Source organism: Fusarium odoratissimum, assembly GCF_000260195.1.
Source record: "Fusarium odoratissimum NRRL 54006 unplaced genomic scaffold supercont1.9, whole genome shotgun sequence".
NCBI lineage: Eukaryota > Fungi > Ascomycota > Sordariomycetes > Hypocreales > Nectriaceae > Fusarium > Fusarium odoratissimum.
In genome coordinates this window covers 858504-883058 of record NW_022158695.1, presented here as the reverse complement: position 1 = coordinate 883058, position 24555 = coordinate 858504, and the positions used below count along the sequence as shown (strand labels likewise).

General features: G+C 50.5%; 6 protein-coding genes across 15 annotated transcripts in view; 3 read left to right on the top strand and 3 right to left on the bottom strand.

The window, feature by feature from the left end:
- Positions 1-7608, top strand: part of FOIG_06683 (uncharacterized protein) — a 7789-nt gene extending 181 nt beyond the window's left edge. The window contains exons 2-6 of one of the 5 annotated variants that reach the window (XM_031205847.1): positions 107-2052; positions 2114-2321; positions 2427-4069; positions 4133-4742; positions 4800-6827. In XM_031205847.1, the coding sequence (XP_031064571.1) occupies positions 656-2052; positions 2114-2321; positions 2427-4069; positions 4133-4742; positions 4800-5435 (4494 nt within the window). In that variant the 5' untranslated portion in view covers positions 107-655 and the 3' untranslated portion in view covers positions 5436-6827. Of the gene's footprint in view, positions 1-37; positions 2053-2113; positions 2322-2426 lie in introns of those variants that run through there. The other 4 variants (XM_031205846.1, XM_031205849.1, XM_031205845.1 and 1 more) reach the window with 4 other exon arrangements.
- A 2380-nt stretch (positions 7609-9988) lies between these two features.
- Positions 9989-11648, top strand: FOIG_06682 (myb-like DNA-binding protein FlbD). Its single transcript, XM_031205844.1, has one exon. It carries the CDS (start codon positions 10480-10482, stop codon positions 11323-11325), a length of 846 nt encoding a protein of 281 aa, XP_031064568.1. The 5' UTR covers positions 9989-10479; the 3' UTR covers positions 11326-11648.
- Positions 11649-17362: 5714 nt separating this feature from the next.
- Positions 17363-23918, top strand: FOIG_06679 (uncharacterized protein). Of its 6 annotated transcripts, XM_031205841.1 has the most exons (4): positions 17363-19738; positions 19796-21384; positions 21462-21679; positions 21899-23918. In XM_031205841.1, exon 1 carries the CDS (start codon positions 18630-18632, stop codon positions 18999-19001), a length of 372 nt encoding a protein of 123 aa, XP_031064565.1. In that variant the 5' UTR covers positions 17363-18629; the 3' UTR covers positions 19002-19738; positions 19796-21384; positions 21462-21679; positions 21899-23918. The 6 variants fall into 6 exon arrangements, with proteins under 6 accessions (XP_031064565.1, XP_031064561.1, XP_031064563.1 ...); XM_031205837.1 differs by having other exon boundaries at positions 19796-21679; XM_031205839.1 differs by having other exon boundaries at positions 17363-21384.
- FOIG_06681 (uncharacterized protein) lies at positions 19813-21349 on the bottom strand (the record flags this gene model as incomplete). The annotated part of the gene is made up of 3 exons (XM_031205843.1): positions 19813-20471; positions 20537-20599; positions 20656-21349. 3 exons carry the CDS (start codon positions 21347-21349, stop codon positions 19813-19815), a joined length of 1416 nt encoding a protein of 471 aa, XP_031064567.1.
- Positions 21560-23305, bottom strand: FOIG_06680 (uncharacterized protein; the record flags this gene model as incomplete). The annotated part of the gene is made up of 3 exons (XM_031205842.1): positions 21560-22616; positions 22668-23031; positions 23086-23305. 3 exons carry the CDS (start codon positions 23303-23305, stop codon positions 21779-21781), a joined length of 1422 nt encoding a protein of 473 aa, XP_031064566.1. The 3' UTR covers positions 21560-21778.
- FOIG_06678 (NADH dehydrogenase (ubiquinone) Fe-S protein 5) lies at positions 23656-24539 on the bottom strand. The gene is made up of 3 exons (XM_031205835.1): positions 24371-24539; positions 24149-24288; positions 23656-24078 (listed from the first exon to the last, which is right to left on the bottom strand). Exons 1-3 carry the CDS (start codon positions 24396-24398, stop codon positions 23932-23934), a joined length of 315 nt encoding a protein of 104 aa, XP_031064559.1. The 5' UTR covers positions 24399-24539; the 3' UTR covers positions 23656-23931.
- Between the last annotated feature and the right edge of the window lie 16 nt (positions 24540-24555).

The window sequence follows — 24555 nt, the reverse complement described above, 5'->3', positions numbered from 1 at the left end:
CCCCCCCCGCCGTCACAGGTTCTCCACTAACCACGGGCCTTGCTCCATTGAACCTGGCGCTAACTGCCTGTCGAGCAACAAACGTGCCCATACTTACCTAACCTAGTACCTCCACTACCGATACAGTTCTCTTGTCAACTGCTTGTTCTGCTTGTATTGACCTGAAAGCCTCCTTCAGCATTCGCTTGACCGATATCTAGGGATCTGGGGCTGTCATCAGATTCTGGTTCCCTGTCACTGCAAACAGAAACTCTTTTGTGAGACGATGAACGCGATAGTGATTTCCCGTGCGACTTGATATTCGGTCCCTCTGCGATATAATCGATAGACACTGCTTTACAGAGTCGCCTAGAAACGCCTGACCCTCTCTCTTTCTCTTACTCACCAACACAAAGGCCATTCTGCTGGCTTCAAGACAGCGCAAGGCTCTCTCGCAACAGCTTTAAGTTTCTGGCTCTCTGGTGTGTCGCTGGCGCTACACTCGCCTTTCTAACTCGCCCAGATGCTTGTCAGCAATCAACTCGACACTTCAATATCAAGCGCAGCCGCCAGCCATGCCCTTTAACCAACAGGCCATGACATACAGATTTCCATCAGTGTCTTTTGTCCTGCGTTTTCAGTCAGTTTTGTTTCCTCGCCAATATACCCCGTTGTCATGTTACCTCTCCTTCAAATGTCCCCTCACGCGGTGACGCCGCCGCAGTCGAATCTCGATACCCTCTCAACGTTCCCAAATAACGACGCCGCCACTTTCAACGACCATCACCCTCGCAATGTCCCAGCGCCGTATCAGCAGTCATTCGCGATTCGCACCTCTCGACCTCACCGGCACACTATCCCGTACGGCTCAGCTCTTTATCCGCCACGCCAAGAGCATCATTTACGACGAAAGACACCAAACGGTACTGTCGATGCCGGATATGACGGCTCGCCGTCGTTGTTCTCGCATGGTCCCCCGCCTTCAAAACATTTAGTTCTACCTCGATCAGCGACTGCTACGGCATTTCCCCTGACGGGCCCTCCAATACGCCAATCTCATTACAACGGGGGCATCGACTACCGCCGTCCATCCTCAGTCGGCAATACAGGTCTCAGCGATGACCTGCAAGCCCGTCCTGGATCTTCCACTTGGGCTTATGGGAGCGATACGGCATTACATCATGGTGCACTTCCCACTAATCATTATGGCCTTCATCAAGCCGAAGGCCAATACATTCCTCAAGGCCAGCCTGAAGCGCCGGGGGTATTCCCTAATCTTTACCAACCAATAATACGAGCTCACGAGTACAATGTCAGGGCATTTTGCCCACCCCCTATAGTCATGAACGAATCGCTGCCTTTTGGTCAGCCAGGCATGCATACTCCATGGAACTATCATGGCCGACCAGGCCTTGTCTCAGCAAGGCACGTTCAGCCGCAGGACTTGCGCTCTTTCCAGCAGCATTGTGGTTCTGATCTCGCACGTTGTTCTTCCTTTGCTTCAGGTTTTGACTCGGAAACTCAGCATCATCCTGGATTCGATTCGGGCATGTACACACAGTCATATCTTCGGCCACCTCATATGAGCAGTCAACAAGGTTTCAGAGAGAAAGTATTGTTACAGGCGCACAGGGTCTACGTTGATCTGCTGGCGTACGCACAAACTATCCGGAAACCGCAGACTTCCAAAGGAGCAGCAGGCCACAACACGTCCCCCAGGCTTCTTGTTTACCCTAAACCTCCGAAACCGTCCTTGAGAATATCTGAAGCCGCACTTGGACAAGATACTACATTATTCAAGAGCTCCTCTGAGAATGATTCGTACCAAGACTTCCAGTCCAGGGGACATGTCGTACCCTACTTTCAGGGGCCGTATAACAGTTATTCCTCCACAGGTAATTCAACACTTTTCGCGGCAGCAAAGTCTATTTTAGATATGCTCAGCAGTCTTTGCGAACAGAGTACCTGGAGCTGGATCGATGGGATAATGCTAGGGGGATGTTTGCACTATGGTCTAGATCAATATCAAGAGGCATTGGAATGGTTCTCGAGAATTACCGCCCTTGACTCGAGGTAAAACTCTTCTCCCACGTGAACTGTCAAGTGGCTGTTCATTGTTCTGACTCTTTCGCAGTCATGTCGAGGCAATTACGAATAAAGCCGCCACTCTTTACTGTCTCGGCCGCCAAGACGAGGCCGAGAAACACTGGATCAGAGCTGTGGAAGTGCAGCCTAGTTACTTAGAAGCTGTTGAACATCTTGTTGGACTTCTTTACAAAAAGCGCAGCAAAGAGGCCGTCGAGATCATCGACCACGTTCAACGCGCTCTAAGGGTATCGCCGGTATGTAACCCATTAGAAATGATTGGCAGCAGCCAGCATGCTATTTACTATAGGCCTTGGCAGGGTGCATAGCGCCTGTATTGTGGGAATACTGACATGAAACAGGCACAGAATCAGCAAGCCGGACCTCACGACCAACTAGTGAAACCTCCTGGTTTCGCATCCAGTGGCTATGCTATTCATGGGAAAGAGAATGGGCGTATTCTAGCTCTCATACATGCAAAGGGAACCATGCTATACAGTATTAAAGATGTAAACAGAGCATCAGAGGCTTTTGAAGAGGCCGTGTTGATCAGCGTAGGTCGCCAAATGACTAGTATACAGGATCTCGTTCGTCGAATCCAGGCTGCCTTATCGCCAACAGAAACTCCAGTCTCGCATAGGAACGCTAGGCACGGTACTCGGCCCTTATTACTCCCTCCTGAACGGGCTCGTCATACTGCACAGCTCGTCTTCGGTGGCACCGGTTCTCTACCGGGACTGCAGCATGTGGCTGAAGGCTCAACCAAGCGAGCTGCTGTGCAGACTACGAGCAATTCGCTGTTATCGTTGGCTAAGATATTTCAAGATTCCTTGTCAAGCGGGCAAGGACTCCCGAACATTCTGCGACGCCCTTCTGGGGTCGAAGATATCCTGGCCCTTTACTATCTATCGCTTTCCCTTCAGGAAAGCCCTTCCACGGCTAACAATGTCGGCATTCTCCTCGCCGGTGTTCAACAGATAGCATCAAATCCCCCAACCCCGAATGTTGATGTGCCTGCTCATTCGAGCATTCCCGGCATTGTGCCAGGCAGCGGTCTGGCTTTGGCTTTGGCGTACTATCACTATGGCCTACGCCTGGATCCCAAGCATGTCCATTTACACACCAACTTGGGAAGTCTGCTCAAGGACATTGGACAGTTGGATCTTGCGATACAAATGTATGAACAGGCCGTGGCGTGCGATGGGACTTTTGATATCGCCTTGACAAACCTCGCCAATGCTGTCAAGGACAGGGGACGCATCAACGATGCAATAACATATTACAAACGCGCTGTGAGCTCCAACCCCGAATTTGCCGAAGCCGTATGTGGTCTTTCGACAGCTCTCAACTCTGTTTGTGACTGGAGAGGTCGCGGTGGGGTCATCCTGAAGGCCGGGAAATATGATCGATGGCACGTTGATGACAAAGGTCTGCTGATTGATGCCCGTTCTTTCGGGCATGACAGCGGCCTCGTCAAGCGTGTCGTACGAATTATCAATCGCCAGTTGAGTGACGCATCACATTGGGGTCAGGGGGTTCTCGATGAGAAGAAAATCGCCTCATTTGCGCGGCAGATTAAGGACCTGGGCCTGGTCACATCGTTCGACCCTGAGCAAGCTCTTAGGGGATGGAGCAACAAACCATGGGAGGGCTCCCGCGTGATACGTTTGATAGAGCGTGTAGCTCGTGCAACGCAATGGAAATGGTATCAGGATCAGCACGTCTCTGGCAGTCAAGCACATACCCAGTACACTCGGCTTCGATTACCCAGCGGACTCAGCGTTCCTTCAGCACCAACCGTCCTACCCTTTCACACTTTCACATGCCCCCTATCAGCAAAGGACATTCGAGTAATTTCACAGCGCAATGGCATTCGAATATCTTGTTCAACACTACGGCTGCCATGGCTCCCTTCCACAGTCTATCCCCCGCCGCCTCCCCCTAACCCACACCTTAACATAGGATACGTATCGTCGGACTTTAACAATCACCCCCTGGCTCACCTGTAAGATCCCCCGTCTCTTGAGTGTGTTTCCGAGTCTCTAATAGCGCGTGAATCGAAATTTAGGATGCAATCAGTATTTGGATTCCACAATCCCAGTCGGGCACGCGCCATTTGCTATGCTATAACTGCAAGCGACCGATCTGTCCACCGACAGCAGATCGAAAGAGAGGCTCCTGTTTTTCGTGACGTCAGCAGCTGGCCCGCAGACAAACTGGTAGAACAAATCATCAAGGACGAGATTCATATACTTGTCAACCTCAACGGCTATACAAGAGGGGCACGCAACGAAATTTTTGCTGCACGACCTGCACCGGTCCAGATGTCTTTCATGGGCTTTGCCGGGACTCTGGGTGCTGAGTGGTGCGATTACATTCTGGCCGATAGCACAGCCATTCCACCAGAGACCCTACGGCCCTGGCGTGGAAACTTCAAGATCACCGATGTTTTCAAGGACGATACGGAGGGCGAGGAGGAGGACTGGATGTACTCGGAAAATATCATCTATTGCCGAGATACTTTCTTCTGTTGCGATCATGCTCAGTCATGCGATGCGAGTGAACGATCGGTTACTTGGGAACAAGAGCGGAGGCGTCGCTGGAAGATGCGAAAGGAGCTTTTCCCTGCTTTGAGTGATGACACTATCATCATGGGCAATTTCAATCAGTTATACAAGGTACGTCCGTCACTCATTCAGCTCTTTACCGGAGTTTCACTGACTGATCTCGACCAGATCGAGCCTACAACCTTTAGAACATGGCTAAGAATCCTGGCACAGGTGCCAAAGGCAGTGATATGGCTACTTCGATTTCCGGAGCTCGGGGAAGCCAATCTGCGGCGAACTGCTAAGGCCTGGGCTGGTGAAGAAGTGGCCAGTCGTCTGATCTTCACAGATGTTGCGCCAAAGAGTCAGCATATCTCGAGGGCTCGTGTGTGTGACCTGTTTCTCGACACCCCTGAGTGCAACGCCCATACAACAGCGGCAGATGTTCTCTGGTCAAGCACACCCCTACTCACGCTTCCTCGATACCCATACAAGATGTGCTCTCGCATGGCCGCATCAATCTTGAAGGGCGCTCTACCTAAATCAAACGAAGGCCAAGAGGCTGCAGCAGAACTGATTGCCGCGAGTGAAGAAGAGTACGAGCAACGCGCGGTTGAACTCGCCACCGGCCTCAGCTACACCATGTCAGCGGACGGCTATGGTCAGGGTGATGGCCGCTTGGCAGATATACGCAAGTTGTTGTGGGAAAGCAAATGGCACTGCGGGCTCTTCGATACGAAGCGTTGGGTGAATGACGTTGAAACAGCCTATGAGCAAGCGTGGCAACGATGGGTTGCTGGCGAAGGCGGCGACATTTATTTATGAATGGACGAGGAGCGAGGCAACTCACAGTGTTGGCGGATATTGGACGGAAAGGTATATATACATACTCGAGGATCTGACAAAGGTCAAGGGTATTGAATGTGTAAATGAGGCGTATGGGTAAGCCGGAACATGCTATTGAGGTATATCTCAGGATGGCGTTGGGGGGATGTTTTCCTTGCTATTTTGACGTCGCAGATGGGTAGTTCTCTCTCATTCGCAGCAAACGGGGTTTGAGTTCCGGACATATCCTCTGGGAGTACCAGTTCATCGAGTCGATGCATTATCATCTCCTGACAGACAGACAGGTCGACAATTACACTGATCCACTATATATTTGTAGAATCGCAAGAAACATGGGGGAGAAAGGCACTTTATATTGTGTCTTCGTTACTCACCGCGCTCCAAGAAAAAGAACCCTTACAATGACATTACTGTGTTCTGTCAAGAAGAAGCAGCTAAATGGAAGCATCCATCCAGGGTAGACAAATACTCTGCGTGGTGTAGGGTGGGTGGGTTGACATGCATGATAATGAGGGATGGATGGATGGCGCTTGAAAAGTTGAAAAGACTCCGGATGCGGCTGGTTCTGGAGCAGATCATCCGCAAGAGGAAAATGATGTGACCATATCCCCAGCTGAGGTCAGGGTAAGCAGCAGGGAGCTGGACAACAAGACAGGGGAAAGGAATGGTTTCATTGGGTGATGCAGACGTCAACTGAGAAGCCAGCTGAGCCGAGCTGAAAAGCCGTTGTCTGTTTCGCTTGGCGCGATCCAAGAAGGGTTTGGACGCTGAAGGGAGGCCTGACGCCACAACGTTTTTCGTTTTTAGTGGCCGGTGTTGAATGGAGCTTGGATTAGGGGCTCCATCAACGTCCGGGCGGGGATAGACTGACTATTGCCAATATCGTCATCTGCCCATCGGAGCCTCCCTCATTCGGTCAAGAGGTAGGTCATTCATGGAATATTTAAAGTAGCATTCACCAAAGGGCAGCTCCTGTTGCTTTGCCAGTCAGGCCATGGTGAAGGTTTGTTCTACATACAGCACAGCACATAATACGGAACAGATACTGTAGATAGATGCCAAAGGAGGCTGCAGAGTGCACCAGCGCATTGTGGATTCAATAGTGACAGCCGTGATGTAACCATACCTTGATTGACATGAAGATCCTTTCACGCAGAGCCCAAGCTGGCGGACCCCAATGGGCCTATCTGCCTCTGCTCGCAAGAATAGTATGTACTAGACGCAGTCCAGGAGCTCTCAGTCAGTCAAGACATATTATGCCTCGAGGATCTCTCCCATGCGTATAGTATGACCATGGCCATGGCATGTGTTGTCTGTGAGTGATCCAACGCGTGGTCTGATCTGATCTCGGCAGACGCCTTGGCCCTGGACAATCTTTTCATTTAGATTTTAGACGAACCCGCTTGCCCGCCCGTTTTTGTTTCGTTTCGTTTCGTTTCCAATGGGAGAATGGTTGGTGCAAACCGCAGCGTTGCTATGACCCCATCGTCCTTTACCCAACCCCTGCTCGTTCAGACACCTGGGCGCGTTAGCATTCTCCGCACCTGATCAAACGTGGACGAACGGGCTGTAACGCACATTAGTTAGGGAGAAGTTAATTAGAACAAAGAACTAACTAGAGGACTAGTAGAGGAACAAGATGATGACCGTGACGGGCCAGGGTCTAGATATTATTCGGCTGTCCAGGAAAGTGCCCATCCATCGATCACTCTGCATTTGGATGCAGCAATCTTATTTTTCCATCCATTGCAACGGTAGTCGGACAGTCGAGTCAGGGCTTGGAAGGTCACCGCCGCTTTCTTATGTGGTCTGGTCTGGTCTGGTCTCGTCTTGACTGGGTTGGGTTGGGATTAACGAAATCAGGGATGGAAATCTCGCACTCGTCCGTCCGTCCTTGATTGAGTCTGAGTAATGCTTGTGTAATGTCCTGTTCAAGAGTAAGAGAGAAAGTTGATGGACTGCCGTGTATTACGGGCAAGCCTGCGCATTTTCGAAAGTATATACACTCATCAGTCGAGAGGGTTTATGTAGTAGGGTTTGTTACCGAGTGAAGCAAGATACTCAGAATGGTTTATCTTTTTGGGCCGAACAGGTTCGGAGGTGCACTGCCAAAAATCAAAAGGTCCGCCCGAGGGACAATCAAACAGATTACCTACCTTACAAAGAAGCCCGAGCAGAAGATCGGCCGGTAGGTACAGTAGTCTTGGCAGCGCACCCTTGACCCTGCTGACTACACATGGCATTGGATCCGTCTGTTAATCCGAAGATCCCAACCAAAGGGTTGTAGCGTGACAGTACGTACCTTAGCTGGACCTGCACTGTAGCATTGGGTTTGGCATTGACAGTAGCCACCCGTTGGCGATGATCGCCCTGCTTCATACCCTGGTCCTGGCCGCCCAAGACTCCGCTGGCCGTCAATGCACAGGACGAACAGGCCCACAGCGCACACGCTGGTAGCGATGGTGACGGTGAAGTATGTGACCCTGGCTCTGAAGCGACTCGGTGGTGGAATCTCAATCACTAAGGTAGTCAATCGATCAATCCATGTTCCTAGTATCCGTATCCGTAGTAGACAGAGACTATCTATTCCCAGTGACCGTCATATTCAACAACCTGATAATGTCATACAGCAAGCATTATTCAGTCTATCAGTAAACTATCGTAACTTGCCTGTCTGCATACAAACACGAAGCGGTTGAACCGAGAGAAGCGGGTAGGCAGATAAATATACAGTAATGGACCAGAAGGGCAGGTTTCCCTCCCTTCTGGTATCATTCGTATAGACACAGCACTTGAATCAATAAGGAATTATTCCGATCTACCTCTATCCACTTCAAAGTCCCCCTAGATGACAACTGAGCTGTCACTCATGCAGACCCAACAACAGAAGCTTGAATGACTGACTGCCTGTTGGGAAGTGAACCCGGGCTAATGGATGACAATATCATACAAGCCAGCGGCGTTGAACTTGAAGGTGTATCAAACTCTAACAGACGAGTGACTTACCAGATGCGACAGTCACAGGCTGAAATCGAGGGCACACTACAGTGGCTTAGTCGACGGTAAGGTCCGAGTGAGTTGGGCCGAGGGCAGACCTCTGGGCGGCTGCCGATATCTGTCGATACTCTGTATAGCAGAGCAGAGTAGCCAACGATAACCTCCACTGTCTTGACAACAGCCCAGTGGACGAAGACGGTGCCGAGCTGATACGCCGAGCCCGTCGGGCTTGTACGATGTAAGTCGTCGCCCACTTACGCAACCAACAGCCAGCGTTATGTTAATCGGCTGAACAGTACCGCCGTCCTGTAGGAATATTTGACACCTCTTTGGATCCAGTGGGATCAGGTGAGGGGGAACTCATCCAATGAACGAAGCGAAGGGCATGATAACAAGGACAGTTGAGTTCGTTTACCAGTGAACGGTGGAGCAAGCCGTCGAGTTGTAGGGTTTTTGGAAACGACTGCGGCAACAAAGCCCAAACTGCTTACTGGTAAATAAAACAGCTGCCTGGAGAGAGTCAAACTCAAGCACCTTATCGCGCCGACTAACAGTGGCAGGTGTTTTGGCACAAGGTAGCCATGGCTGTAGTTCTCACCAACAAAAAAGAATGGCTTGTCTTCTGCGTGATGTGATCAACAATACTGCAAACAACGTAGTGGCTCTGGACCTTATTTTCCATTCCACGATGGTGATATGGGTCCGCACAAGCAAGTAAGTCCTTGGCGGATCTTGATCTGATTTGCAATCAGGAACTCGTCAGAAACAACCGCTTCCAGCCCAGACCAAAAGCCCTTTCAAGTCAGGAACTACACAGTAGCTTCAACAAGGCAGCCCCGAGAGGATAGTTCCAGGGCGTCCAAGGTGAGTATGAGTGACATGAGAACAGCCTAGGGCTTGAGGCACTGCTCTACAAGAAATGAGTCAAGCGGGAGCGTGAATTCTGTCAAAGGATTGCTTCCAAATGTTTATTTCCTTGATTCTGCTTTGCTCAACGAACACATGTTTCAAATGATGAACTTTATTAGACATACAGTCTTTCACCTTGGGACCTCGATTAGATCGCCAGCTCGTGTGCGTGTTGTTGATAGCTGCAAGCATTCTTTCCGAGTACTGACTGTACTTGGGGTTGGTTAATGATCTAGCTACGGACGGAGTTAATCGCATCCGGTCAACGTTCAGCTAACCAACGAACCACCTCCGCAAAGTTAGTAGAGTAGAGTAGAGTAGAGTAGAGCAAGTGGAGAGTTGCCCTTCCGTTGCCGCTATGAGAAGTCCTGTCAGTCAGTCGCTGAGTGAGAGTGTGTCGCTTTGACAGCAGCCCAGCGGGTCAAGACGCCTAACCAATCCCGTCACGATGCCTACCCTCACCCCACCCCATGCTCTCCTTCGGATGCTTTACACCCTGCAAACAACCTTTTTCGCTCCATTCACGCCCCAAAAGTGATTTGAGATAAACCAGATTTACGCCCCCCCTGGCTAAGAGCGCCGCAGCCCCCAAGTCGAACTCGACAGCGGACATCCTGGTGGCAGATCAACAAAGTTACTTTACTGTAGTTTGTTGGACCCATAACTCGGCCACTCCAGCACGTACCTGTTCTGTTCTCCTGGGCTTGTTCGGTTCTTTTATCCTTCACCCCCCTCCCCCCCCGGGCCTTGTCCTTGTTGGTGTCACGACTTTACTTTGCCTTGCCTTACACCTCTTCCCCATACATTAACTTACATAGGCTTCATGCCTTCCTTCCGCCCCATCCTTTTCTCACGGATATTTTATCACCTTCCTCCCTCCTTCTAAATCAACTTCTATCTCTTCCCCTGAGCATCATCTCTCTCCATCTCATCACCATCATCATCCAAACTAATCCCAACACCTGACAACAACTAATACATCGCACCAAGTTTCAACAATACCACTTGAAACATCGTCCCCAAGAGGCACCTTCATACACACACACACACACACACACACACACACACATATATATATATATATATATTCGCCACCAACCAGTAACCGTCACTCAACATGAACAACACCGCTCCTACCCAGCAGCGGAGAGGTCCGTGGTCACAGTTTGAGGATGTGTATCTTATGGATCTTGTACGCACACATGGAGCTCTCAACTGGGTTCGTATTGCATCAACCCTGGGAACCCGAACACCAAAGCAGTGCCGCGAGCGTTATCATCAAAACCTAAAACCAACACTCAATCACGAACCCATCACACCTGAGGAAGGTCTCATGATCGAACGACTTGTCGCGGACCTCGGGAAACGCTGGGCCGAAATTGCACGCCGTCTCAATGGCAGGAGCGACAATGCCGTCAAGAACTGGTGGAATGGTAGCCAAAATAGACGCAAGCGCACGGATCGACGACGTGCTGCACAGGATCACCACGATAGCTACTATCCCACGAACCGCCCTGGACTATCCATCTCTACACCAGCCATGCCCATGCCTGGAGCACAACTCTCCCCCCTAACTGGCACTGCCATGCGCCACCCCATGCATTCATGGATTGAGGCTCCACTGCCCTCGCCATGCTCTTCCGATTCTGCTGAATCCGAAATGGGATCCAACTACACCACATCACCTTCCCACCAGTCCATGCAACTCGCTGTACCTGTCGAATTGCCACCGCTGCGTCACTCAGGCTTGCCAACAGCTGGTGACAGGCTTCCCAGCTTTGACAGACTGGCTCCTCCTCCCCATGCCTATGCGGACAGGCCCGAGTATCAACCCAGATTGCCTCCTTTTGCTCCTCAAGCGCAACTACCCACCGCGCCCAACTCGCCGGTGCAGCAGCAGCAGCAATCACAAAACCGAAAGGCACAAGACTCTAGGATGCATCTCTCCGCCCTCATGGATTAAGATAATGTCGCAGTTATGCGGTCGAAGATGAGCCTTGGCCACGCATGTAATGCGATGGTATATGTGGTAACATGTAGATATTGATCGGGCGTGCCGTTACCGCCAACTTTACCGGCCGTGAGGGGGTCTTACAGGGTCCAGGGGACATTTGTTTTGGCAAAAGATACCAGGCGTTCAGGGAAAGGTTTCTCGGAATTGAAAGCGAATGATGTTTTTACGAAATACTAATAAACCCGAGACTGGACATACAGCGCCATGATCCAGATCTCGAATGACGGTTTAATCAAATAAAATACACTTTGGATTATCCAACTCCTCTGAGTGTCTGTCCCGATATGTACACATGTGATAATTGTCTTTTGTAGATGTATTCAAGGTCAGAATGTCTTGCCATGACCTGAATGCTGTAGCTTCTTAGGACCTTGGCTTTGAATTGGCCGGCTTGAAACGCTTGTCAACGTATCGGGCATACCAATATTGACAGAGTAACCTGGTGGGGGGAGGATGGCATTGGAATGTGGCAGCGTGATAGTCAGGACACAGAACCACGAGAGGTAACTTGAGTTGTGGTGAAGAGTTGCTTCTTCATAGAGCAAGCAAGCAAGGTAAGTAACCAACAGACATGATCCATGCACGCCTATTCTGGTGGATGGGAGGGATTTCCCGGTCACCTCTTTTTTTTTTTTTTTCAGAAACAAAAGGAAGTACGGCTAGCCGCAAGACCCAGGTCGACAGGCAGAGACAGAGACAGAGACAGGGACAGGGACACGGAGAAGCCAAGACATGCATGCACCGGCGGGACACGGGATCGACGTTGATCTATACTACACTGATAGAGGCTCAGAGACTTGCATTGTTGTGAGGTATCCGAACAGATACTGCACATATATACATCAACTTATGTACCAAGATTCAGATGCAAAATCTCGATTCCGCACCCCTGGTCCACGGCTGAAAGTCGATAGTACCGTGGTGTAGACGCCCAATGGACATGGCAAACGGGGCCAGGGGGGTCGTTGTTTGAGGGGAAACAACTTGCGCAGTGATTCAAGGTACGAGACTCCATCCGTAGGAAAGGCGGATTTCAATTTCTAGTGGGTATCTTCTTTACTGTTCAAAGTCGTTAATTGATTGATCGATTGATCAATTGATCGAGGTTGATGGCTCTCCTGTCCTGCCGGGCTAGCACCAATGGATCCAATGCCACTAACAAGGACCAGTTGGCTAGCGCCCTAGTGGTGCAGGCCCAATAGGGACCCCTTCCCTCGGGGATGGCGCATTGATTTTTTTCTTGTTCTTGATTACTGAGCTCTCTTGGTTTTGGGGAATGTCGTGCCCTGTTGGTTTCGACCAGTGCATCTGCTAACCTGAGATGAGCGGATCTCTGTTGAGGTTTGTTCCCTGCTAGAAGACCTGAGTGTCACTGAATGAATGAGTGAAGATGGTTGGTTGGTTGGTTGATTGATTGATTGAACTGCACTGCACTTGATTCAAGGCGTTAGCTCCATGACGAATGATCGATGATTGAAGGATGCATCTGACTAGCTACCGGCTGGACGGTGTCCCGAACGAAAGGGAACCCATCGATACTGCTCTCGGCGCTGGACTAGTCCTGAGTCGGAATATGGCATGGCCCAACCTGGAAATTTGAGCAAGACAGGGTAGTATCGTGTGCCGTTGCTGTGATTGCTTCTGTCGACGCAACGCTTTTTTCGGGTGCGTGTGGCCCAAGAGCCAAGGGCGCGGGTTTTGGATTGAAGATGATGGGTGTGAATTTCATTAGTGACTGCCTACTGCTAGGTACTGTAGGTGCAGCCACTAACGGGGGGTCTATGTACTGAGCTGCGCTGTGCTGTGCTGTGATCCATGCCTGCATTGCATTCATCGACAATGATTATTGATTTGATTTGCTTGATTGGATGGGTATTGGTGGAGAGATCGGGGAGCCGCCAACCGCCCCGGTCTCTGGGTGTTGAATGTCTAGCAGCTACCGGTATCTGACACGATCCGTGTGTTCAGTCCTCTCTAGGCTCAGGCTCCCTTGAATTATTGTCCGTACTTGGTGAGTTGAGTTGCTATTATTGACCTGGCCTGACCTGGCTGATGAGTACGTTCGCAATCGATGCTACTTTCATCTCTTGATTGCTTTTGCGTATTCGATACCCTGTCTATATGCTACTGTTGCTGTGTCATTCAACTACTGTACACCCTGGCTAAGGTATGGATTCCTTATTTTCTTTTTCCTTCAAGTCAGCCCCATCGGTCATTTGCGACATTCGATCTGGCACCTTATTCAACGTTAATCTGGTAGTGAGGAAGGATCTGCCTCGAGTCAAACAGGCTACACTTCCTAGGGTGAGGGTTGCTCTTCTTGCTCATGCTGCGTGCACAAGCCTCTTCTGCCTGACTCAAACCCAGTAAAGCAAGGACCTGTATCTTCAAGCAAGTCTCATCGGGAATATTTATCCTCCATTTACATACAGTGATCGACATAATCGTCTACAGTACTTTACAGTACCCTACCCCTTATCCCTCCTTCTTGAACGTATAGCCATGTACCTCGACCAGTGCCGAGGTTGGTTGACCGGCATCATCTTGGATCTCATTTTAATCTGTGATACAAGGCAAGGCGAGACGGAACCATCCACCAACCCAGCATCGGCAGCCACTGATGTTAGATGCAGGTGCACTCTCCAATACCACCCATGTCCATCTGCCTGGGCTGTCTTGGGGAGCCTGGGGAGCCGGAGTGTATTAACGTGAAGGTGAGGTCGACTGGTAAATGAGGTCTCTAGGGATAATTTCCTATCCTCTCTTCTCTTCTCTTCTTCTGCGCAGCTGACATCTGGTAGTGCTTAATCTCATCAGCGTCAGCACTCACTCACTCAACCCTCTTTCTAACTGTCTGTAGTGTGTGTGTCCACAGTGCAACACGGGAGCCAATCTTGAACCTGTAGGGACTGTACCCGTCGCCGTCACCTTGGCGCCGATCCCGCTGGTCGAGCAAGGGTTGCATGGGAAAATTACCGTACCCCAAGTGATCGAATCTACAGGGATCCTTGAGCCAATCACCCGGAAAGGACAATTCCCGACGATACGATAATCCATGTCTTTATCATAATGGCGGATTTAGGGGTCGATGGGAGATCGCTCACAATTTCTTTTCTTCTCTTCTCCAACCATAATGACGTGCCGGGCCGGGGATGGTCAGTCCGAATAGCTTCGGGGGGTGTTTCTGAGCTCAACCTTCAAGGGTTCAATATTCACTCATTCATTCGGGGGTTTTTTTTTCCAGTGCAGAACGACGAGCCAATCATTCATCTGTCTCAAACACGTACCTCGGCGTTGCACTTATGCAACCTCGCATTTCTTGTGCAGCATCTCGGGCAGTGGAACCAATGCTTCTATTTTCTGCTGGTTCCGTGTGGATGGTACGAAATCTCACGGTCGTTCCGCCCTCCTGCATGTAACGCAACGCTGGCAACGCAACTCTCGCAGGCGCAGTTGAACGTCAACCAGCGTTGTCGTAGTCCCAACGGTCACAAACAAGGGCGAGGGGCTAAGTAGGTTTTGGTCAAGATGGAGACGTGCACAACGGGGATGTCGTTGTAGTGCACCATTGTTCCAGGATACGAAGAGCCACTGATTGGATCAGAAGCCAGCTGACGATTCCCAGGTCTTGGAAATAACATACATGGATGAACAATAAGGTAGTAGGGGTTTCAGGCGATTGATCGAATTATTGACCTCTAGGTTCCATCAGCCAACCATGGCGAAGAGTTCCAATCCCACAGCAATCAAACCGAAAGATTGTTCGCAAGCTGCTCAGCCAAAGCAAATAAACTTCTGTTCCAGGGGACCATGACGATTGAGTGGGTGGGTAGGTACTAGGTAGGTGGGTGTACAGGGTAGCAGTGTCACCGATGAGGCGGGCTGCCCGTTTAGCTGAGAGCTGGAGCAGGGTTCTTGGTGGGCAGCCGATGACATTCGGGGTGGCTCACATGAAACCTAGACGTTGCAACCCATCGATGACGATTACGAACTGCACGAGGAGTGCACAGCGAAAGTAAAACTCCAAACCTCGAATTCTAAATGAATCGGCTGCGATCGAAAAGTCTAACTCACTCGACCGTTAAGAACAAGATCTACACTACACAGAAAGATTCAAGACATGCATACAGACAGACACGGATCGTACAGGAACGAGAATGACAAAACCAGTCTCATTGCACACCTGTCGTGAAGCAATTGATGATCTGCGAGCGGACATTTTGTCTGAGTCTCAATCCTGTTACCGTCTGTACGGTTGCTTGTTACATCACCGACTTCAGCCTTGACGGTCAGTCGGTCAAGTCAGGTCAAGTCAATGTCAATCCTGGACAGTCTTGAAATTGCATGCCTTAGCAACATGGACTTTTTCAAAATCTCCTTTGCCGTTATTAGAAGTATAGTTCCATTCAGATCGATTGCGATCATCAGCTAAAAGGTGTCCATCCTGGCCCCAATTTTACATACCGACATACAGCATCACACTGAATCGACCATCCACACCCCCTCCCTCCCTCCCGCCCTCCACTCTGCTCGTAAACTTCCCAGAGATCGAAATCAAGAAATCGAGCTACCGTATGCTGTGTGTTCATAACGTCTGAGACAGAGACAGGCAATTGGATGGATCTCGTACGGACGGCAGCTGGGGTTTATACCTTAGCTTACAGGGGGGAGAGATGGCAGTCTCAACGGTTTCTTTCCAATTCGCGATTACTGATCGCCAGGGGCCTTCCTGATACTGAGTGTCACGTCACGATGGCTCTGTGTTTCTGTCTTTGTGTTTCTGTGTTCGGTCGGGAGCTTGGGCCATGTCCCGAAAATCTTCGGGCGCCCGTTGCGTTTCGGCCTTTGGGCTTGTCGCTGCCAGGCTTGATTGGGTCGTTTGATGTGCCAATGGAGCATCACATCATGCCCTGTTCCCCGTAAAGAATGATCTTCCTTGGTTTCCTCTGGGTCTCTGTAACCCTTGTCCCCAGAGTCAGACCCTTCTGACCCTGTCAAGCTGATGCTTCCCTGGTGCTTCCACCGTTCTGGCGGCGCCTGTCATGGAGACATGCACGCACACACACACACACACACGGATGGAGACCGTTGTTGATCAGATCCATTGTTTGTCCAGCTGCTGTGACTTGGCTATGCTATGCTATGCTATGACATGCCATGCCAGTCGAGCGAACGAATGAACAACTGTCTTGTTTACTGACGGGGCTGGCTAGCTCAATAGCACTATTGATTAATTCGGTCCACCATTCACGCGATTCAGAGACTCATATCCGGTCATTGACTATTCACTCATAATCAAGCTGGCCTTTCTGTCTCTGCTTTGAGCCCTGACCATGACGGTTGAAACTATTTGCGGTCTGTCGACACTTGGATGACTGCTTGCGGCTTAGATCGTGCCGCTACTTGTTAACATCGAGTCAGCCACAGACGGACGGTTTTTTCCATTCTGGTGCGGATGGGGATGATCCATGCCGATGTCTCGGATTTGAGCATGGATCGTTAACCCAGCTAAAAGGTCCACTACCGACCGATCCCGCTCACCGTTGGCTAAATCTACACCCCCTCCATCCTCTCTCTGCTCCGTCTCTCTTTCTTAGCGCACAAAGGCCGCTCCCCCTGGCCCCTGGCAGCTTGGCATTGCTCAGGCCTGAACGCTTCTTGAGTCGTCCATCTGTCTGACTAACACCCCCTAGTCTAATGGGTTCAGTCGTTGGTGCTGGAGCTGGTGCTTCTGTGTCTCAAGGGCCGTTGCGATGGATAGTTTCAACCCGGATCGTGAGAAGGTTTCATTGCACCTCATCTTATCTCCATTGTCCTACGAAAAAGAAACCACTGCGCATGCATTGTGTATATATGCATATACATACAGGACATTAGTTGGGAAGCTTGCCCGCCTTCTGTTCCGAGGTCGCGTTCACTGCATTTGTACTGGCCGTAGCGGAAGTCCTGGTCTTTTAGTGCGTCACGACAACGTTGAGATTGTCCTCGATGTCCTTGTCGGTTTCAAATGATGAGATCGAATGTTTACGTGTCAGGTAAGGCCCATCAGCTTGAGCATTACGCTGACTCTCTAACGAACGTATGCATGAGAAAATCATTACCGAATTGTGGTCCTAGAGACACCTTGACCGAATTTGAGTTTCATTCCTGTGTTCTTTGTTTCTTCTGAAAACAACGCAGAAAACTCTCCTGGGGGATGTGATGTAATCCATCCACTCTACCAACAGCTTATCTTCATACTTTGATCGGAGATTTCGCCAGTGGCAGAGGATGGAATCCTAGCAACAGCTACCTCGGTATGGATATGCAACCTGTCGCTACGTAAAACTTTGTCCCTCCAGCGTACTACATTGGACTGGACGCATCGTGCAACCAACGACGCAAATACCGGCTGGCACGAATGACAAATCTTTGCAAGGCCTACGACCGGACTAAATGCGTCCATGAGGTCTCGCGACAGAGACATTGCATCCGGACACAATTCCTCCTGCTTAGGTGTATTTTTTGTGGCTTTGTTAGTAGCCATATTACTGCAAAACCAGCCCTCTGTACCGGGTATCCCGTCGAGACGGGAGCTCTAGCTTTGTAGTAGGTAGCAGCCTAAGGAGGTAGGTAAGCAAACAGACATCGCGGACCAAGAGACCCAGTCATGCGGAGCCATGCGCCTCGGAAGCAGGAAAGGAAAAGAGACAACTAAAACATTAACTACTAGGTAGACTAATAACTAGGCAAGCAACAAACAAACAAACAAACAAACAAACCTACACATTCTGCTCGACGGTTGAAGAAATGACTTCTTGTGTCCGATCCTCCTAACCAAGAACAGACAGGGGTGCGTGAATTGGATAGCATGGGAATGGAGACAAAATGGAGACAGAAAAAAAAAAGGGACTGAGAGGGAAGGGAAGGGACGGACGGGAGGGAAGGAAACTCAACGAACGCGGATGTTTATGGCCTCCGTCTAAACCAACAACAGGTCTACAAGACCCAGGGATCTGGATTCAGCAGTCTCGCTTATCGCCGCCGTTCGGGGGAGATCGAGCAGGCACTCACTAAGCTAAACGTAGGTAGTGGTAGGGTGCTCGATCCGCCACCAACAGCGCCAACGCACTCTAACTGGCGCTAGTCAGTCAGTCATCCGCTATTTTCACCTCAGGCACCCCTACAGCTTTGCTCTACTCGAGTTGGCCGCATATGGATCACCTCACTCACGACTAACAGCTTGGAAAACTTTATTTTTCCTTCATCGCCCAATGTTCAATGACTTGGCCGACGATCGAGCTATGGTGAAGCCATCACCATCGTCTCTGACGTATCTATTCCGTATCATCACTGCAATAAAACACCTTCGTCGATTTACAGACAGACATGCATTTGCCCCAAGATCTACTCCACAGCTGTCGAATCTTGGTACTCAACATTTCAGTGCATTGTCCTGGTATCAGCAACAGAACACTCCCTCGAACACACAAGATAGCCTGTGCTTCAATCGATCGAGGCTCGTTCAATTAAGCGAAGCCGATGAACAACACCAACAAAGACGTTGCACGATTCAGGCACGACTCATCTCTCCGCTCTTGACCTCAGGCACAGCTCTAGACTTTGCTAGACCATCGTTTGAATAACGGCATGCCCTGGTCTAGTCGCATGCCATGTTGTCGCTGAGGAGATAGACTGATAGACGCTTCGTCTGCCTTACCCGTCCCGTTGATGGTTCCTTGATTTAGCGACAGTCACATTCCTTGCGCTGTCGATGAAGCGTGGCTCGATTCAGCAGGCGCTGTATTGGCATTCCTGTCGCGAGCGCCACTCCGAGCGGTTCCAAGGTCTTTTAACCTTAATTTGTCAATTCACTGAGTCTTGAACTCGATATAAGGTTCGGCACCGGCGTCTTTGCCTTGGCTTGACAGGCTGTTCCGGGCTTGTCTAGTCTTCTCCAGGTTTTACCACAACTGCTCGTTTGTTTGCTCGCTGCCTTTGTCTTCTAGGGCTAGATCCCGTGTCGCCCGTCGTGCCCGTCAAGCCCGCCTCACCCGTGTCACATCCGTCGTCACATACTATGCTTCTTCCGTCGAGTCTTGAGCCTCGTCGAGGCGACGCCTCTCGGTCATCCGAACATCCTTCCACTCCGGGCCTATCGCTTGCATCATTTGTCACAGCCGAGTCGAGTCGAGTTGTTGACCCTCGCCCTGTGGGACCTCTCATCGTGTGATTTTCCCAACACCCCCATGCTGTCCGTCTTGCGACAAACTCTCCACCCGACTCACCCCTCGTATAAACTTTCGCCGTTGATATAATGGAAAACTCTAATTGCCTTCTGTCCAAGGCTCCACATGCTACTGACAGAAGAACCTTTTGGGGAGTTAGTCAATCACCTCCAGGCTCGATATTAGAAACGACACTGAGGTCTGACGGCTAGCTTATCCTCTGGAGTGGCTAGAGTCGCAGGTCTGACGCTCCGGGGTTGTCGTCAATGTCCGACCATCGCTGCTCTATCGTCCGTATCCACTCGGCCGATCTCGACCTACGGTTCTCTTCACAGAAACGACCAGTCTCTCTACTAGTCGTCGGTGCCTGGCTCGTCTGGATATGTTGACCCAGAGCAATTCTAGACCCTCTGGGCCCGCCCAACCGTACCGCTGTTATATCGTCTCCGGCCACAAACGAGAATTGACGATGATGGCGAGGGTTATTTTGATGGCTTCTTCGATCACACCGGAGCTCAGTAACCGTATCCTGGCTTGACTGGCTTTGCGTGAGAGATGTGGATGTAGAGTTTGTCCGGTCAATAATGCCAACCTCCTCCATTACTGTTGACTCTTCGGTAGAATCGCGCTCCCTCCTGGCACTACCCATGTGTGGCGGCATGTCTGCTGTACCTCGTCCACCTGGACCAATTGAGAGCATAGAAGCACTTCGTGACTGCAGTTCTTCTCGGCCTTGCTCAGGGCGTGTCTTTCTATCGTCGTCTGCATGTGTCTCAAGTCGGCGAGCGCCGGTTGCTGCTTTCTTCTTCTTCTTGAGGTGGTCTTGAACCCGGAACCCTCTGCTCAACCTGATCTCGTTGCTGGTATCCATGGTTCGTGTTCGAGATACTGTTTATAAGATGTTAGCATGGAGCGGATACTAAACAAGTCTGGAAATGAGCATGAACACTTACACACTGTATCCTGTCGTGTTAGTAAGGTGGGATTACGTTCGTTCTTGACAGTGGCTTCAGAGGCTGTTTTACGTCAAATGTCAGAGTGTATCGAGTGCTTCACGGCTGGGCATACTTACCTCCATTCGAAGTGTCCTCGTCGACCACGTCACTGTTGATGGCCCTTTGCCCTCCTGTGGCAGCTCCAGCTCTTCCCCTGAGGAGACTACCGGCCCTGGCGAGTGCCACAGCCTCCATGCCTTGATCAGACATTCGATGAATAAACATCTCAAGACGTTTAACCTCAGCTTTGTACCGTGCATCCTGGACCATCCAGTGTTCTTCTATGGAGTTGTGTCGACTTGCCTCGTCCTTGAGTGCCATTTTTGCTTCTGCAAGCTCTTTTTCGAGCTTGGCAATCTTTCTGTGTCGAGTGCCATAAGCTTCGCAAAGGAGCAGGATATGTGAGCGATACTCTGCGGAAAGTGCTTCGCTTGCAGGATTGGTCATTACTGCAACCTGCAAGGTTTCTGCCACTTGGTCAATGGAGGGGTTGTGCCAGATCTGCTGGCCTGCGTTAATGAACAACTTGTCTACTTCGTCCAAACTGTATTCCGCCTCAGCCGCCGCGGTAGTCGCCTGGTTTGCCTGAGATACTCCTTGCCAGCTAGGGAGTCGCGTCATGCTCTTCTTCAAGCGGTGGGCATGCATCTCTTTGCTTTTGGGAGGATCTTTGTACAAGTCTTGTAGGGCTGCTTCGGAGCGACGATACTTCAGATCGTGCTGTCGAGCTCTGTTGCCCCCAAGAAATCGTAGCCAGCTTTGGTCCGCCATGATGCGTTGCATTTGTTTTGGTGTTTGTCTGCTAGGTTTGAGATGTTGATGAGGATACTGGAATACTCTGGCTGCCTGAGTGACTGATACTGATCATAAGGTTGGCAAGCAGGACCTATCTGCTACTGACTGTCACTGCCACTGCCGGTGACAGTCATTTTACCTCAAGAACAACAAACTCGGTACACATGCAGGCACGTACGTCACCGCTCTTATTCACAGTCCTTCAACATCCCTATTTCATCTGCTGTTGGGTGGGCACATAATGTATACATTGTACTCAGTCGTATTGACATGACTGAAATGTTCTGGCCTACAGACACTTCCTTTGTAAGTCCATCATTATCACACATTCATTAAGAAATCCTCTGCGAGACCAGAACCAAACAACTCTGTGTTACAAATTCTGCCACGTTGCCATTTGTGCACTCAAACCTCCCCCTTGATCCACTCGCTCTCACTCAGTCTCCAACCAGTCCTGAATGAATGTTCTGCTTCCGCAACAATCGATTCCATTTCCGATGTTTGCTCAGGCTCATCCGTTTCTAGGTAGCCCATCTTCCCCGTCGATGTAGATAACGCACGGTTTTGTCCCGGGCCAGATTGTTCTGAGTAGTCCACAAGTGATTCGAGGATGGTCGAGCTGGTGTCTCTCTTTAGAGCTGGCTGAAGCGGCATTATACCGCAATCGTTCAATTCGAGAACTCTCGCCTTGACACTGCGAGGAGAATCGGATCGACCTAGGAAACTGGTAGTGCTGGTCAGGCTGGTATCGGTGTGCTCTATCTCCTCTTGGATATCGGATAGAGAAGTGTATTCATGCGCCTGGACCTGCTTTTCAATGTCTCCATGGTCTGCAGGCTTCTTGATCGGAACCTCAGGGAGAGGACGAGCTGAGGCTTTTGGTGCTGCAATTATAGGGGCTGCTTCGGTCAACCGCCTGGGACGTGTTGACGAATGGGGCTCCTGCTGGACCGACAGAGCATCATCCAATACTGAGCTACTTGGACTCTCTGTACGAAGATTACCAATACGAAGTGGTTTGATGGAACAAAACCCTTCGCTTGCGTGCTCAGCCATGTCCTCTTCCATGTCGACTGAACTGTCGCCCAACTCAGGATCCGGTGCGAGGCTCAGTTGGCGCAGGTTTAGTAACGATCTATAAAGAAAACGGAAAGAGACGAAAGGTGACTCTTTTGAGTCGATTAAGATCCAATCGTAGAAACAGGTCTCATCTGGTGAATCGAGGAGACCACCTGACGGCGACCTGCAACTGATTAGCCTAGCGTCACTGAACATCTATGCAAGGCACACCAACCCAATCCCGTATGACTCCTGACCACGGTGGCCATCTAGTATGGGCAATCTTCGAATTCGGCCCTTGGCCCGAAAGACTTGGACCTCTATCAAGCCGCCATCTTCTGCAACTGATTGATGCGCATGTGGAAGAAAGGAGAAGCAACGTGCCTCTATCCCGTCCCTGATGCGTAACACGCCATCTTCCTTGTATTTCCAGCGCTCGCTTGGCTCACAGAGGGAGCGTGTGATGGAACCTGAAGCTCCATTGAGAACCCTCACGCCACAGTTTGTAATGTTTCTGCCATTCATGAAAATCTTGAAATACAAGTAGCGTGGCAGTTGTGACGTTTCGTTGAGTGCATAGTGGATTCCAAAATGTGATCCTAAACCCAGTCAGGCAGGGCTCCCTGGAGGCTTTGGTTCAGGCAAAGACAAACCTGGGTCTGAGGGGATGTAGACAGAAATCCGAGGACTGGTCTTCCGAAGCTGGCGTGGCAATGAACGAAGTCGGCTCGAGGCGGCAAGACTTAAGCAAGACAATTGATCAGCAGACGGCAGAACACTCTGAGAGGAGGAATCCGAGAGACGACACTCGGGGAGCTTAGCCAGCTCGGGCTGAGTGACGATTGCAACTTCAATTCCCTCAAGACAAGGCATGTTGCACAAGCTCTAGCAGGTAACCAGCGATCCGAGAAGGCCGTTTACAGACGAAGATGAAGGAAAGGCGTCTTTGAGGGTCGATTTGGCAGAACTTAAGTAACAGATACCCTCCCTGAGTGTAAGGAAATCCGGGTTGCTTGGAGATTGTTGATGAGAGGTATGAGGGGGAACTGGCAGCCAGCTGTTGTCGGCTGGCGAATATGGCCGGTTACCTACGCACCTTTCTCTCCCTGGCGCTTGTGCCTTGCTTGGTTCCTGCTGCCCTTGGACCTGGACATATTACAATGAACCAATTTCAGTCAGGCTCGCCCTTGGCCTGATTCATATCACATGGCTGCATGTGTCAACAAGATTCTGAGCACAATGCTAACCTGCATGGTGGTATTGCTGTCGAGTTTGCCCAAAATGGATTATTGAATAAGCTGTTTCATATCGAAGAAATTGGCAACCCTACCATTGATAGCTTGTCAAAAGTCCCAGCTGGTTTGGGCTTTGTCACGATTGGCAGCTTGAGCGAAACCAAGGTTTATTCCTTCATGTGTAGCTGAGCGATACAGGTAATCGGGCTAACATAAATAGCATTCGAGTATAATTCAGTGAGTATTTCCAGATCCATCCGTCGTCTAGCTTTGTCCTAGCACCTTCTTCGTGTCTTCCTCCTTGTCGATGAGTCCTAGACTCCTTATTTGTTTAACGCTGGGCGCATCATCGCGCGCTGTAGCGGACTCGCTTCGGGCGTAGGCGGCTTGCATAGCGAGAGCTCGAGCATGCTGTCGATTGCTGTTAATTCACTGTCCTACTATGCCGAAAGCAACGCCGAATCTGCATGCTTCAACCTACCTCCTTCTTGTGGTGGAGGCACTCGTAGTAATCTTCGAGAACCAGACCGCACTTCTTCTTGCCAGAGTCATCAGCGGCAGTGGTGTTGACCACATAGCATCCCATAACCTCCTGCCAGAAGGGAAAGCAGCGGCCAACGCCTAGAGTCCAAGTAGATGTCGTCAGTCCAAGGAATGTTTGACTGGTTGTATGTGGGCGTGGAAGCTGCCTTGGTAGACTTACCGCCGTTCATGCCGTATCCCGACGCCATCTTGAGCCAATTGAGTATGTGTCGAGGCTTTGCGCGGGTCGGGCAGTATCTGATCGTTGAATCGCGGTTCGTTTGACGTTGTAATCGTGAAGTGCTTCGGGCTCTTGAGTTCACCCGTACCTTGGCCGAGTAGCAAATCGGTGCGCGTGGATTGGAT

Coding starts and splice junctions, on each gene's coding strand:
- FOIG_06682 (XM_031205844.1), top strand. CDS start 10,480: ATGAACAACACCGCTCCTACCCAGCAGCGGAGAGGTCCGTGGTCACAG.
- FOIG_06679 (XM_031205841.1), top strand. CDS start 18,630: ATGTTCAATGACTTGGCCGACGATCGAGCTATGGTGAAGCCATCACCA.
- FOIG_06678 (XM_031205835.1), bottom strand. CDS start 24,398: ATGGCGTCGGGATACGGCATGAACGGCG. Junction 24,289..24,370: donor GGGATACGGCATGAACGGCG/GTAAGTCTACCA, acceptor CTTGGACTCTAG/GCGTTGGCCGCTGCTTTCCC. Junction 24,079..24,148: donor GCCTCCACCACAAGAAGGAG/GTAGGTTGAAGC, acceptor AGCAATCGACAG/CATGCTCGAGCTCTCGCTAT.